Raw genomic sequence first — 16,695 nt, forward strand, 5'->3', positions numbered from 1 at the left:
CGGTCTCGTGTTTGTCCTAACAGGGAGGTACAGAAACGTGCTCAGGGGAGAAAACGCCTTGGCAAGAGAAACTTTAAGAAGAGATGGCTGAGAGTGACCAACAGGGAGCTCTCCTATCACAAACATAAAGGTGAGACCAGTTTGTAGCATTTCATACTAAAACCAAATATATTTCAAGCTGGTAACTCTCAGGATATGACCACATTCTCTTCTGTCCACAAGATGGTGCCAAATTGATTGGCACCATATTTCCCAAAACTTAATTATTGTATGTTGTGCATAAATATTAAAAGCCGCATAAATTATTGTTGTCAAAGGAAAGCCAGGATACGTAAATAGTTAATTCACTTACAAAATGCAAATAAATGTCACCTGATTCGCAAACACTACCATCCAAAATAATATGGAAGTTTAGGCTCTCCTGCTGGTGTGTTTTCTTTGCTTTTACTGATTGGTGATGTCAACTTATTATCACAGACAGTTAAATTTTGAGGGATTTTTAAAGTAAATGCCGGCTTCTCAGTGGGATTTAAACAAAGAATCAAGAATGGTATGCTGCACAGAACGGGAAGATGGGGTGAAAATTTAGCATAATTGTCTTTATCAACGTATCATCTGTGGTGGGAAGATGTATCAGGAGGAATGTATGTCACTAATTAACTCTTTAAACCACTTAGACAATATAATACAGATAACTGGAATCAGTTCATGCGTTCATATCACACATCTTAATCACCATCAAGATTTTAGAATATGGATCTCACTGATCACATACTCTGATTTCTGTTAACACTGAGCTGTCTTTTCACACTCTGGTATTGAGAACAGCTGCAGGATTTGAACTTCTTTCTTTCTATAAGGCCCATAGATACTCTGCAGCTACAAGAGCTACAACTAGCGCTGAAGTTAAATGATGCACCACAGCTTTTTTGTATAAAATAGATTCGTTCTCTCTCTCTTTGCCTAAAGCCACACTGTGACCATGAGTACAGCCGACATGTTTCAGTGACAGGGCCCATTTGTAATGTTTCTCTATTGCTGCATTCCTGCTGTCTTGAGCTACAGCAAACACAGCTATGTGAAGATTCTGACAGCAGCTGAAACCAAATGCAGTGCTTTCTTTGGGTTGCTAACCCACCGTTTTGTCAAATTTGATTCTTTGGAGCCCCATAATGCCACCCTAAGGATTTATTATAGGAAGCAATTGATAAATCTTCATTTCTGCACAAAAAATAGCAACTGTTACTCTCAGGAATCAGATGCTGCCTTTTATTAATTGCCAAGAAAGTAAATGTATTCAGGACTATAGCTTACACTGTTAAGAGGGATTGAAAGGTGTGGAAGAACTGCATTTGTTCAACTTCTGCTCCGTTTTTCTGATTTGACTAGAAGCACATTATTTAACCCAAACAGAAAACCTAATCTACGGTTAAACTTTCAGACCGTCTCCGTGTGTATTATTCTTTTACTTAAACTTGACAGAATGACTTCTGCTTCCCAGGGAAAGAGGCCCTCTGCACCATCAGTGTCAAAAATATCCAGGCGGTGGAGAAGCTGGATGAAAGTGCCTTTAACCGCAAAAATGTAAGCCAAGTCCCTTCAGATACCTCAGTCATCATTTCGAGTGGCTGACCCTTCATAGTAGAAACTTCAGTACTGATATCTCCTGTCTCCCAAGTTAAAATAAACAGATGAAATTTATTCCCATGAGCATTTATTCACAGCCTGATGAGTTATGATGAATCATTTCTACATCGGCAGAAGTTGCAGCCTGAATCATTTCAGAAAAGGAAAAGAAATGTGAAAATTGTCAAGTTTGTATGTAAAACAAAATTAAAGTCATCAAAGGTGGAATAGTTCAGACATCACACCTCTAAAGGTCTCAACGTTAGCATAGACAGAGCAGTTTATTTATGCTTTGCTTACACTATGGGATGTTACAAGTGTCCTGCAAATGACCCGGTGTGGATAAACTGTCCGCTGTTTCTCTTGTCAGATGTTTCAGGTCGTCCACTCTGAGAAGCCTCTGTATGTTCAGGCAGGAAACTGTGTGGAAGCCAGCGAGTGGTTGGAGGTCCTTGGCCAGGTCACTCGCTGCAACGAGGGACGCCTGGCCACTTTCCATCCATCAAATTACACCAGTGGAGCCTGGCAGTGCTGCAAAAGCCAGAGCAACAGTGCTCCAGGCTGTAAACCCTGCACAACGTGAGTCTTTTCCTCCACGTCACCATCAGCACCACACAGGACGAGAAATGTATCCTCTGTATAGAGAATCCAGCATCCTAGCAGTTAAAGATCACAATAAACACCTTATAAAACTCGCACTGCTGCTTGGAAACTGTGCTGTAGACCTACCATGTAGATGCTTAGTCCAAGAGTGAAGCTGGTTTGATTACAAACTGGTAAAAACAGATTTAAATTAACAAATACAATGCTTCCATATGTAGATCATTTACATGGGTTGATTTAAAGGAGGTGGGAAATGCATTATGAGACAACAACGGCTTCAACATTGTGGGAACGCGTCCAGGAATGTTTATAGGACCCGAACCAAACTTGAAGTTATAATTGAGTGCAGTTATAGATCATAAAGCATTAGCTGGCCAGAAAAAACATCAGCAGAGACAAGCTTTTCTGATGTTGTCAGTCTACTTTTCCACCTTTCCAGCAACCTATGAAGCATCAAACAGCTGCCTATCAAGAAATTACAACAGTGACTTTGATCATGTGCATCTATTGTGTCGTTGTGGAAACACAACAAAGGCAATAAAATACTTTTTGAGGACTTTTTGACCCTTGAAAATTCCTACGCCCCATTGATTATAAAATACTCTTTTTTTCTAGTCAAGCCCTCCTCAGTAATTCTGTTGTGGGTTTATGTCCCTGTTTTAAGGTTTAATCATCATTCTCTATGAGTTTAACATGTTGTTTACTGTTCAGTTCTACATGTTTTCCCCTTTTTACTGATCTCGCAGAGTGCAGCGCTCAGTTGGATTGGTGTTTTGACTTAAACAAATGAAAATACTGCTGTCTCTGCTGTTCAGATCACCTTACACCTTTGTTCTTTCATGTTTCAGCACCATGCTGGCCAACCTGCAGCTGGACATAGACTGTGACCGAGAGACAGAGAGAATTTTCTCCTTCCTCTCCTCGAACGATACCAAGCTGCAGAACATGGAGGGTCAGTGTCTGTTCATGAAATACTGAGGCCATGACCCGTATTAATGAGAACATAACATTTGTTAATGTGCCTATGCTTAAGTGCAGCTAGGGAAGTAGAAATGGCATGTTTTGTTTTTTTACAGTTTTGAATCTATTACAGCATGTTGGTTAACAATCTAAACAATGACTGCAAGATAAAAGTTTTGATTAATAATGTAGGACAGCGATCCTTATCGTACAACCTACTGGCCAAATCATTCCTTTGATAGAGTGCCAGCTGGCTCATTGACCATTTCTATGCAATAAGTGAAAATGAATTGATTGACAAGAGGTTTTTTTTATTTATGTAGCAAATATTCAGCAATGTCTCTTCATTCAAAGAAAGAGGAGTAGTAGTATATCTTTAATGATGAATAATATCATCTGTATAATGAACTGACCTCACCACCAGACACAGCAGTTCAGTGTCCCTGGTGGAGGAATACTAGCCATCTGTAGATACAGTCCATTTATTTTGGAACAGTTCAGAACCAAATAGTGAATTGTTCTTCTGGTGACGTCAAATCATCTGACTTCAATCAAACTCAGCTGGTGCTTGTCTTACTAGAGTTTGCCTGCCTTTTTTCTGTTTGTTAGTTTGGATCCCTATTCGTTGCTATTTTCCAGACATCCACGACGACCAGATTGAAGGGGAAAAGTCACTGCGCCAATACAGATGTTAAGATGTCAGAATTTAAATGTATTCATAAACGCAACTGAGTGCAATTTAAATGTATTCCAAGAGTGACATATTTGATTTTCGGTGTGCTAGGACAGCACATGGTGCAAAGTAGTTCTGATCGATATCTGTATGTTGTTCCTGTTCATAGATGCATGTGCCAGTATGGCAGTGTACCAGGGCCCTCAGCGGGAGCAGGAGGAATACTCCAAGTTCACCATTCAGGAACCCAAAGAGACCTTTCAGACACTCAAACAGCTCAGAAACATCATGGAGGAGCTTCAGAGGCAGCACAATATCAGGAATGACACCACAGCGCAGTACGGCAGCCTGTAAGTCTGGACCACTGTTACTGCATGTTACATTTGTACCGTACATACATGATGTGGATATTTAGGTCTTCTTGTTTACCTTCTTGTTTATCTGTAGACCAGATCTCGAAGCTAGTGCAACAAAGTGATTTACACACAGCAAACTAAGCAATAGAAATTAGTTTCCTGAAGTATTACAGAGAAAAGAAGCAGATTTTATAGCATTGTATCCGACACAGGAACTGCCAGTAGGTTATTGTCTGCGGACATCAGGCTGCACACTGGTAGAAACTCTGAATTATAGTCATGATTAACCTTAAAGCTAATCAGTAAAACTTAATCAGTTCTGAAAAACAAAATAGTATTCAGTGTAGTGATGCCAGAAGTGGTGTAATGTGATCTCTCCCTGGATTTAGTTTGAAGTCTAGCAGCAGCACTCTGTGCCATTTGCGGCCTATTGAAGGATTTCTGTTTTACACCTCTCACAGACAAAGGACCAACTTCTGCATCTTTAAAACATAAAACTGGCAGAATGTTGATAATATATTTAATGATGCAGATATGTCTGGACTTGCTCATGCAGTTGTCCTGGGCCATTTACAAGACGTCTAGTCCGAATTTAGCTGAAGAAAGTTTTTGGACACCCTGTTTTTCATGTCTGCAAAACATTAAACCAGACAAGATCGATCACAGCTGTTAGTGGGCTTGAGGCAAATATGTATGGGCTTGTTGTCTGTGTACTAATGACAACCAGCAGTGTGTCTGCCTATGATGTGACCCAAGGGAGGTGTATATAATGAAAATGAGATTAGGTCTAATATTGAACCTCAGGTGCTCCATGTGTTGTTGGGGCTGTCCTACTGCAGACCCCTGTGAGGCTGCACCACATATAGCAGCTGTTTATCAAGATAACAGGATGTAGTGTGTCAAAAGCTGCACTTAGGTTAATGGAGAAGCAAATGGCTTGTAGCGTTCTACATTTGTTACCTTTTCTCATTTTCCTCGTAAATTTCTTACAATGAAAATGGAATAATAAGTTATATATATATTTGTATGCAAAAATTTTAGTAAGGATACTTGCAAAAATTATGTCAGGAATAGATTTTATCAACTACCCTGAAACAAAGTGCAGTATATCGAGAAAACTTTATCAAATGAACATTTGCTGTGACCGTCCTCTACCTTTCAACCCTCTGAACCCCAGGCAGGTTCTGGTGTTTTCTCCTCTTGTCACATTTAACTTAATGTTGACTCATTTTTTTTTTACTGCAGTATAAAATCCTGCACCTCAACGGAAACAACACTTCCATGGCTAGAAGTAGTGGGAACTCAGTAATGTCTTCTGTGCAGTATCACCCTGTTATAATGCTTTAAATTACAACATTTAAAATAAGTGGAATCAACATGTAAAACATCTTTCTAGGTGTCCAATACATGGTAACTCTACAAGCTATAGATAGTTTGCTTCTTTTTCAATTTAATTTGCTTTCATACTTTTCATATCTGCTCCATGTAAACACAACCTGCTGTTGAGCTTTATTCAGTCAAAAAAAATCCTCAAATTTTTGTCATGTGACAATTCACAGTTGTGCCAAGGAGTGCAGTATTTTTTAGTTTTTTACAGAATTGGCGTGGTCAAGTTTAAGACGGTTCTCTGATTTTGAGGTCAGTGCTCTGTGGACACCACACCATCTGCTGCAGAACTCCTCCTTATCGCTGAGGTTGTTCTTTATGACTGACTGAATGTTTGAGGTCATGCTGCAGAATAAATTTGGGAATGATCAGACACCTCCCTGACGGATAAAAATCTCAAGAGTCTAAAACTTTTACACAGCTCTGTAAATGCATAAATTCTGTTCTTATATGATCTTGAATGAATCCTAGCCTTGTTACTGATGATCCTTCCTTGTTATCCTTCCTGTTTCAGTGACAACCCCATAGTGGGGAAAACCTCTTAACCTGGGCCGCCAGGTGTGGCCTACAGCAACCATACCAGAACACCACAGGGAGCCTAAACGGTCCTAAAGGAGCTCCAGGAGTTCTCCCAGCGACACATGCCACTGTGTGACCAGGAGAACGACACCCCCCGGCCTCCAGACGTCATGAGTCCACTACAGTGGTGACGCCCCAGAACAAGCTCGTGAGCTTTTCCAGAATTGCTCGTCGGTCCTTGAGATCAATGAACCCTTAGGTGTTGTCTGTTTGTGTGTTTTGGGCAGTATGCTGCCTCATCTCCTCCCCCTCATCTGCACTGCAGATCCCTTACAAAGAGACTCTCTCTGTGTCTTAATTTATGTCCCCTTTCATGTCTACAGCTGTGTGAAAAAGGCATCATTAGATGGTGTGTGAATAGGCTGCTATTTTTTAATTCACTCAATTTTCTATCAACAGCTGAGATGATGCTCTCCCCATCTTTGAACATTTTGCTCAGACATCTGTCTTTAGAGTTGATTATTAATCACCATCATTCTGGAGGCTCGTCCTCAACCTGTGCCCCTGTACACCTAAATCTTTCTCAACTCTTTTAGTGTCTGAACAAATGTATATATATTTTCAAAGTACGTATAAGTAGATAACACCGATCTGCCTTACTTTGACGGATGTTTTCTTTCACATCAAATGCTGAGGGAATAATGCAGAAGCACTTTAAATATTTGGAAAACTCCAAATAGAAATGATTAGATACTTGGTATCAGCTTTCCCCATTTTGATCAGTTCCATGATCTCGAGTACATTTTTGTTTCATTCCTGTACAATAACATTTATAGTCTGTAGATTTTAAGATATTTTTCTTGACCAAAGACAATTTCATAAGTTTGAACTTGGACTTGAAAAAAAATTTAATGTATTTTGACTACAAATGGTTTAAAAATGGAGACAAATTCTATATATATATATATAAATATATAAATCTATGTATGTTTGGTTTATGTGTATGTTTTTGCTAACATATCCTTTACTTTCTAGTGACTTAAAGCAAGCAGTTTGCATGCGTTCAGTTTTGAATCCTGATAGCACGACTGTGGTGAAGAGTTGTATTTCCCTGTGATTGTGAATTGTATTGGTACGGTGTACATCAGATCTGTGCTGTCGCGTCGAGAGCCTCGCAACATAATTCTAGCAGCTTCTGTAAGAAATGACGGTTGATGGTAGGAATCGATCAGAAAAACAAATCACCCCTGTCATCGCCGAAGTAGTCCAGACAATCGCAGCAACCAGAAACATTCTGCCCTTTTCCTTTGCTTGCATTTTTCCACCCATCAGCCCTCTGCAGGACCAGCTGTTGTACTTAATGGTTTTAGAGAGTTTGTTTGAAACGTGGTGCTCTGTGGTTTAGAATTCAGTTATATTTGTAACATTTCCACAGCTGTCAGACTCTTGCAGTGACTCCTTCTAATAATCACATCTCTGCAGTAGTGAAGCTGCATCTGATGAAAACAGTAAAGAAAAAAACAGTCTGTAAACTCTCAAAGTTAATTCGAAATTATGAAAGCAAGTTGTCAGAATCCCACATGATGTCTTTAAACTCCTTTTTACTTTACTTGAGTATCGAGTTTATGATGTGAAACTGAAATTGATACAAGCAACCAAATGCTCAGATTTAAGCCACAACCAGCAATTTTTTTTTTTTTTACCATTGTGACGTTGATTTCGCTCTGGACAGAACAATCAGTTTGATTTAATCCTGGTTGAGCCTTTTTGTTCCCCCTTAGTGTTTTCATCCTTTTACCCGCTTGAACAATGAAGTGTTGAAATGAGACAAAAGAAACTTGAAATAATTTAAACAACAAAAGTTGGACATTTAATGCTGATAATACAGGGTTAACCGTGTCTTTTTTTGCGTGTGGAGATAAGTTGTTTTCACAAGTTCTGTCTTTGGTCCATCATATATTTCTAACTTGCATGTCTTGTATATTTAACAATATATTTTTCTAGGACATTGTTTTTGTATCTTTTTTTTAAACACTGATTTTAATGTGTTGCTGTACTGTTTCGGTACTTCGTTCTGTGTCTGCAGTGCTTCTTTGAGGCTGGCTGCTTTTGTTTTTGTCCCTATGTGTTCTTATTGACTGTATGTGGCTGTAGCTGCTGCAAACTTTTCCACTTGTTGAAGCTTAACGCAGTGTTACTGAAGTGAATATTGTGCGTGACGTCCATTGAGCTGCAGCTGCCACCGACTGTGTTCACATGCAGGCTGTGAGTGAAAGACCTGCCTCATCAGAGCCAAAAAAAACAGTAAAACTAGTGATTTTCACAAAGTGATCATTGGAGGAATTTCTTGAGTTGAAAAAAGTACTTAAAACCAAATTTAAACAAGAAGATCTTGATCTGAATCAGAAAATCACAGCGTAAAATCTTGTTCTTTTAAACGGTATAAGCTTGCATGTCAAATCCATTGCTAGTTTTAATAAGGCCAGTAAACTGGAGGTTGGTGTTTGTGTGTCAATGTCGGGTTTTAATTTCCGTTCTGCTTTTATTTATCTGCTTTTGACAAGGGAATTTTTTAAAAATGGCACATATTCATAGTATGTGGAAACAGCGTTCAGGTCGGTGTGACTTTCGTGTGATGGACTGCGGCCAAATTCATATCAGAACATTACCAAACTGAAAGGGAAATGTTCATATTTGCTTTGAACTATCAAATGAACATCAATCAAGGTATTAGCCATCTGATATTGGTTTGCTGAGCACTTTGTATTAATTATGAAAATAAGGAAAAATCCCATTTGTATGCAGGAACAAAATATATTTTAGTCTTTTTTTTTTTTTTCAAAGCTGGAAAACAATTTTAACATTTTCTTTTCAAACATGGGCCAAAAGACACTTTTTTTCCTCTCTACAAATAAACTTGTTCTGTGTTGGAGCAGAAAGTGAGTTTAGCGGACAGTCTGAAGACTCTGTAGGATGCTTTTGTTTGAATCAGAAAGCTTCCTCCTGTCCCGTGGAAAGTGGAGGTTTGAAACACCTCCAGCTCATTTCTTCTGAATGTCTCTACACAGCTTCAGTACAATGTCTGTGTTTTTTTTTTATACAAATTAAACATTTTAATTTCCATACATGGTCTGTTCTGTGTCTGTTCACAATAAACACTTTGCCAATGCTTCTCCTCTCTGTGGAGTGTCTGTACTTTCACACTTCCCACGTTTGTGTGGTTGGAGGTGGTTTTATTTGTGATCACATTAGTATTCAAGTGGCTTTTCTGTTTGCCTTTGTTGTACACTGACACACACTAATATTTCGTTCGACCACCTTCAGCTTTGAAAACGGCATTCATTCGCCGTGGTATCGTTTCGATAAGCTTCTGCAATGTCACAGCATTTATTTCTGTCCAGAGACGCATTAATTCTTCACCAAACTCTTATCTTGATGATGGAGAGTTGGACTGCTGTGTAAAGTCTTCTCCAGCACATCCCAAAGATTCTCAATGGGGCTGCGGTCTGGACTCTGTGGAGGTCAGTCCATGTGTGAAAATGACGTCTCATGCTCCCTAAACCACTCATTCTCAATGTTAGCCCCATGAGTCCTGGCATTGTCATCACAGACAAAAAGAGTCCATTAATGGAAAGACCCGGTCATTCAGTATATTCAGGTAGTCAGCTGACCTCATTCTTTGGGAACATAACGTTGCTAAACCTGACCAACCCCAGATCATAACCCTAACCCCCACAGGCTGGTAGGCACTAGACATGAGTGCATCACTTCATCTGCCTCTTCTTACCCTGGTGCTCCCATCACTTTGGAACAGGTTAAATCTGGACTCATCAGACCACATGACCTTCTTCCATTGCTGCAGAGTCCAATCTTTATGCTCCATAACAAATTGAAGCCTTTTTTCCCATTAAGCCTCACTGATCAGTGGTTTTCTTAGATTTACACAGCTGTTTAGTACCAATCCTTTGAGTTCCCTTCACGTTGTGTGTTGAAATGCTTTTACTTTCACTGTTGAAGATAGCCGTGAATTCTACTGTTGATCATCTAAGAGTTTGTTCCGACCACATTTGTTCCTCTAAGGTGATGGTTCACCACTATCCTTCAGGTTTTAATGATGCATCGGACGGTCCTTAACCTGATTTTAGTAGTTTCATAAATCTCCTTAGCTGTTTTCTTTGATTGATGCAGGCCAATAATTTGACCCTTCTAAGACAGATTAACATCCTTTCTACGACCACAGGATATGTCTTCCATCATGGTTGTTTAAGAAATGAGAATCTCCTCATTGCATCAGCTACAGTTAAATAAGTTGTTGCAACTGAAACATATTCATCACTGCGGTAATCATCCAATTGAAGGCTCTTATCTGTTTGCCAAGTTAAATCCAAGTGGTGACTTTAAAAAAAAAAAAATTTTGGACAGCCAGTGTATTAACAGAAGAAACGGGCAAATTAGAGTTTGGAAACAACACCCATCCTATAGAGTGGTCCTTTAAGTTTTGCTTTTTCTCAGTAACTCTTTACTCCTTCATGCAACATTTGATCTCTCCAACATATTCAGATGCAGTTCTTTGCTGCCCTGTTTAAGTAAAATATTTATTCCAAACTTCTGACACTTCAAAGCATAATGTGCTTCATACATACATGTAATTCTCCTGTGGGAATGTAAGCAACATAGGGCTTTAATTAAATTCACTTATCAGCAGTTAGAATGCTGTCCCATGAGCCTGCAACTCTTTCAGCTTTATGTGGAATAAATTACACTTGTTGCGCTCATGGATCATCTGTCTTTTGATCTTTAAGAGGAATCCGGTGTGCATGTGTGTCAAGAACACATAAAAATGCATGTTTTATGGAATAGTGCTCACACTTACCAGTTTCTGGATTGTTCCATCTCATTGGCAGCAGCCATTCTCTCTCTTTGTTGTGGTGGTTGTATCAGGTGCCTTTTGTTGGCCAGGCGTAGTGAGCAGGAGGGAGTGTATCCTTGAATCGAGTTCACTTGCTTTCGTCGCCCTGGAGTTTTGATTTTGTTGCTCATTCCACGTGTTTTTGGTTCCATTGCAGCTTAGAGGCTGATGATTAGTTCATGCAGGATTTTGCAGTTCTTTGGTTCTTTTCACACTCCCTAAACACAAAAGTCACAGATCAAGGCCGAGGTGCTGACACTGTGATCCATTGCTCCGTTGTGTTTACCTCAACTGCTGGTTGCAATCATTCTCCTGGTGTTTGTTTTTTTCCTCTAATTTAACATCTCAGTGTTATCCTTACTTCAGTCACCGTAACTAAAAAGCCATCTGATTTAACATTACCTCGTTCTGTGCAAAAAGTTTGTGGTGTCTCTGTCCCTTTGAGTAAATGTCTTGAGGTCAGGTTTCAGCTCTGCAGCATTAATGGAAACATACAATGACGGTTGTATATAAAACTCCTCTGTCTGCACCATCTTTAGCCCACTTGTCCTGCTGTAAAATATTATGACCCGCCCTGCCAATCCGTCTCTTTTAAACACGGAGGGAAATGTGGGCTATAACAAACACCACCGGACGATTTCTTTCGCACTTTGCAGCTGTTTGATGTAGGTCAGGTCATGTGTATCAGCAACTTCGCTTGACTTTTCTCTCCTCATCGAGGCTCCTCTTAACGCCTGTAGGAGTAAAATCACTCCTCTGTATGTCAGCTGCAGCATGGAGCCCATTAAGCTACATATGGCTCTGAAGCATCTCATTTATCAAGTGCAGAGGTTTTCTTTTCGCCTTTCAACAGTGCTGTCAGTTTACTGCAGTCCAATGAGAGAAACATATTCATAACAATAAGTGCAGAAACGTGGCACACAGAGGGCATTTTCATCATTCTGCTCCAACAACTTGCATTTAAAATAAGAAAATGAGATTAAAACTGTGAGTTTCATCTTAAACTATGTGAACATGTGAAAATACACACTGGGTAAGAAGTCCTTGTGCTGTCATTTACACTGTGTTCCAAATTCTTATGCAAGTTTGTTTTTCAGTGAAACGTTTCGCTTGTGTTGTTTCTCCTGTCTGTGAAAAACACTGAATTCAGTTTCAGAAAGGTGTGATCATTTATTTGGCAGGTGAACCCAATTAAAGGGAAACTACATAAGGTTTCATGCAATATGGGGGGAAAAGACAGACCTTCCTGAAAATGAATGGCGTGAAATATTGCAATGCCTTGAAGAACATATGAAAACCCTGAAAATTTCACAAAAACTTAAGAGGGATCATCATACTGTGAAAAGATATGTGTTTGATTCAGAGCGCAGACGGGTTCATTGAGATGAAGAGATGAAGCTGCACTGAGGAAGATTTCTGTCAAGCAGCTGTTAAAAAGCCACTACTGGCTACCAACAGGCATTTGAAGCTTCTGGTGCCTCTGGAGTCCCAAGAACCTCTCGATGCAGGATCCTTCAGAGGTTTGCATAATGCTATGTTTTCGCCATGCTTAAGAAAAGCTCACAAGGAGAAAGACTTGCAGTGGGCTCAGACATACATGTTTTAATCACTGATGAATGCCATGCTACACTGGATGGTCCAGATAGATGGAGTTCTGGATGGCCAGTAAGTCCCAACACGGCTGTGACATCAGCAAAGAGGTGGTGGAGTGACTGTTTGGGCTGAAATAATGGGCAGTGACCCATTAAGGTGCCCAAAGGTGTCAAAATGACCTTTGGAAATTATGTGGAGTTCCTAACTGATCATAGAAAGAAAAACCGTGCCTTTCAGAGTAAAATCATTTTCATGCAAGACAATGCTCCCTGTCACAGTGGAAAGAATACCACTGAGTCCTTGTTGCTGCTATGGCATAAAGAGAGAAAATCATGATGTGGCCATCATCGTCCCCTGACCTCAACATCCGTAAAAGGATGATCTATGAGGGTGGGCGGCAGCATACCTCAAAACAGCAGCTCTGGGAGGTAATTCTGGCATACATGAATGAAATCCAGGCAGAAACTAAACATGGACTCACAAGTTCAATGGATGAAAGAGTTGTGAAGGTGATGTCTAAGACAGACTCCTACGTTAACATGTATCTAGATCTGTAAACATGTTTTTGAACGAAACAGCATTTATTTTGAGAAAAATATCTTCTAATGCAGAAAATGTCACAGATTTCCATTTTCAATTTTTTTATAACCCGTTGAATGCTTTGAAACTGTCGTGCAAATAATTTGGAGGACTGTATTTTGAGTTATTAAAAAAATACTGATGTCATCATCTGAAGTTTTGTTGATTATTTAGGAAAACAGCATATGCATAATAATTTGAAACACAGTGTGTACATAGTTCCACAATTTTAGGATGATGCAACACTAATAAAATCAGGCACACATGTCCAAAACAAAAAGGACCTCGGCTGAACTGAGATTGAGGGATAGACTAGAAACAAAGAAAGAAAAAATATTGCAGGACAGACTACTCTTTATCAGGGTTTTCATTAACTACATAACCCTGTTTACTATTTAAAATGTGTCATGGACAATCTGATCACAAGTGGAAGGCCGTAAAACAAGCATAAAAGACACATTAAGATCCGATTTCCAAAACCACTTGCTGAGTTGGTCTGGGATGCATTTGACCACATGTCCTTTGTAGCGTAAACACAAATGTGTCCTGATGCATCCCAGGCAAGGATGAAAGAGGAGCATGCGTCACCGTTCACAGGATGTGGTGATTGTTACAGTGACTAATAACCCTGACATGTCATTTAGTATCTCTCAAGCACTAGTAAATCTGAATAAAAGTGGTCAGCTGGTCACCTTGGAGACACGTGAGACGTATGTGAGCTGCGATCCATCCACTTGTGCCCAGATCAAACACATTTTAAAACGAAGTGTAAACAAGATTTCTGTTTACTTGTTCAACCTTTGCTCAGTTAAAATGAGGAGGAATAAAGTGGACAACGTTTCTTAAACTTTTATTTTGACGTGAACGCTGCAAGGCTGAGTTACTGTTCTACAAGTTTTTAACTGCTCTGCACCAGGAGGTCCTTCAAAATGTTAAAAAAAAAAAAAAAAAGAGTTGGATACTGTCTATAATGGGGAATGCCACCTGGTGGGGAGGGGGGTTTACAACTTTTATAAGAAATGTGTTAATTGATACCAATGTTTTTGTTACGAAAAATGATAAATAAAGTTTGAAAAAAAAAGAGTTGGATTTCATCACAATACTATTAAATATAATATGTAATCATGATAATTACAATACACTTACTTTGGGGCACACGCTGATGAGGGTGTGGGAGGTTTAAATGGTCTGACTTCTCATCTATTCTGCTCTCTTTTTCCTATCTGATAAGCTCAGTGCCTGGGCCCAGTGTCAGGGAATCTTGGAAGCTCAGAACATAAATAAACCTACAGTGATATCTGGATAAAGGACACAGACAGTGCTGTCTACAGTATATGATGTAACAGACACACCTAATAAATTACATTGGATTAGTATAATTTGATCTTCCACATTCCTTGGATTTTAGGCTACTTTTCTGGGAAATGACATGAAAGTGAACAAGAGAAGTGATTTTGTATTTAATGAGAACATTAATTAAGGCCTCAAGAGCAGGCAGTAACTGGATCCTTGAAATAGGCTTAAAACTGCTGCATGCTGCCAGTGGTTCAGCAGGGCTTTCAACCACAGCTGGGGATGTCTCCCTGTCAATAATTTGCACATGTGCATTTGTCTCCCCCAATAAAAACTCAAAAGAAGCAGAGATGGTCCTCACAGATGCAACAATATTAACTTATCCAAAGAAGGCACAATTTTTTGTATAAAAATTCACCAGGAGATTTGAAGAACCAACTTCAACCCCAAAGTCCAAAATGTTATTAACAGCTGTAGTGATCTAATGTTTAAGAGCACTTCTGTCTGTCTGTCTGGATTTGACTACTGCAGCTCTGACAGGCCTCCTTGCATGCATGTCAGACCTCTGCAGATGATCCAGAATGCAGCAGCGCATCTGGTTTTCAACAGACCAAAAACAGCTCATGTCACCCCGCTGTTCAGATCTCTTCAATGTCTTCCTTTTGCTGCCCACATAAAATTCAAAACTCTGACTTTTGCTTACAAAGCTGCAATGAAAACAGCCCACTCCTAACTGAACTCTCTTCTTCAGGTCTACGCTCCCTTCCATTCACTACGCTTGACCAACAAAAGGCACCTGATACAACCACCACAACAGGGCCAGTCGATAGCTAGACTCTTCAGAGACTCAGACCATACGCCATAAGTATAATTACTTATGGCGTGTTGCTGTTTTGCATTTTTAAGTCTCACACAGTTGACTTTGGAGGTCTTTTCTGTTTAAAAGATGCTCCACAAATAAATATACCTTGAGGAAGACTCCTGGTTGAGGTTCCACCCTGTACCATGATCTCTTTCAGCTGTGTGTCCCAGTGTTGACCCTCAGACCTCACCTCCTACAAGAAGCAGAGCTCTCCTACAGGGATCAGTGGAGAATCTCTGCAGTGTTATTACAGTGAGCCCCTTTTCCTGCGTGGCTTTCCTGTCTCCTGCCAGCAGGAATATTTCATCGTTTATTCACTTTCCTAATGAGAGTTGCGACGGAAACTGAAACACTACAAACTGGTTAGCTTAGCTTAGCACAAAGAAAACACTGGAAAACAGCTAGCTTGGCTCCATTCAAAGTAAGCAAAAATTGTAATTTACAGTTATAATAACAAAGATGAACCGCGGGAAAGACAACATGTCACATATGGACTGTACCAATCACACAGCAGCATGTATAAGAGTTTGTGGACTCACAGAACTTTGTATTCAGGCCTGACGTGAATAGCCTTGATTAGGTTATCAGTGAAGTTTTTGTGGAGAAAGACCACTAATAAGAGGGAATAGCTCATGCTTAAACATTGGTTGATTGTGTCATTCTTTACTGTCAGCATCTTTACATGGGACAACAGAGCACTGTCTTCACTTCTGTTCAGAGGGAATGCTGTTCTGAATATCTCTTGACAGGAAAATATTTATGTTTAAGGGTCAAACTTATACCACAGCATGAGATGTCTTCATATTGCAAGAGCGTAAAGCTCCATCTGTGAAGGCAAACAGACACTCACCAAATGGTTATTGAAAGTTTCATGTGGAAGACACACGTCATACGGAGACATGCTGCTTTTTGATTGCTACAGCCTGCACACTGACTTTACTGTGTACTCATGTACGCATTTCTCTCTATGCAGGAACCTCCTGCCATTGCTATTGTTCTGCCAACAAGCCATGTTATGTTAATAATGCAGAAAATCTTCACCTTAAAAACTGAACAGTAGCTTCTCTATGCAGAAACAATGATGCTGGACCTGGAAAATCCACAGATTTTCATTGAGAGCTGTTTTTTTTTATTTGCACAGAGAAAGGTGAGAGTTTTGCACAGATGGGACAGGTGAGTTTGGTGTAACTAAAACAGGTGTATAATATATGAAAGATTTTGTCGAAAACTAAATAACTTACATTCATTTTATGCAACAGTACTGAGACTGGGAGAAATTGGACATAAATGAGGAAAATATTTTTACAGTTGTTAGGAAATATGCAGATACGTTTAT

The 16,695-nt window shown here is 39.6% G+C and overlaps 1 protein-coding gene across 1 annotated transcript in view; it reads left to right on the plus strand.

The window, feature by feature from the left end:
- rasa2 (RAS p21 protein activator 2) overlaps positions 1-9,292 on the plus strand; it is a 32,428-nt gene extending 23,136 nt beyond the window's left edge. Inside the window, exons 19-24 of the mRNA XM_022192602.2 lie at positions 24-130; positions 1,502-1,584; positions 1,997-2,205; positions 3,078-3,181; positions 4,032-4,212; positions 6,119-9,292. Coding sequence (XP_022048294.1) covers positions 24-130; positions 1,502-1,584; positions 1,997-2,205; positions 3,078-3,181; positions 4,032-4,212; positions 6,119-6,149 — 715 coding nt within the window. The 3' untranslated portion in view covers positions 6,150-9,292. The remainder of the gene's footprint in view (positions 1-23; positions 131-1,501; positions 1,585-1,996; positions 2,206-3,077; positions 3,182-4,031; positions 4,213-6,118) is intronic.
- Positions 9,293-16,695: the final 7,403 nt, after the last annotated feature.

The sequence above is a fragment of the Acanthochromis polyacanthus genome, chromosome 13 (genome assembly GCF_021347895.1).
Source record: "Acanthochromis polyacanthus isolate Apoly-LR-REF ecotype Palm Island chromosome 13, KAUST_Apoly_ChrSc, whole genome shotgun sequence".
Lineage (NCBI taxonomy): Eukaryota > Metazoa > Chordata > Actinopteri > Pomacentridae > Acanthochromis > Acanthochromis polyacanthus.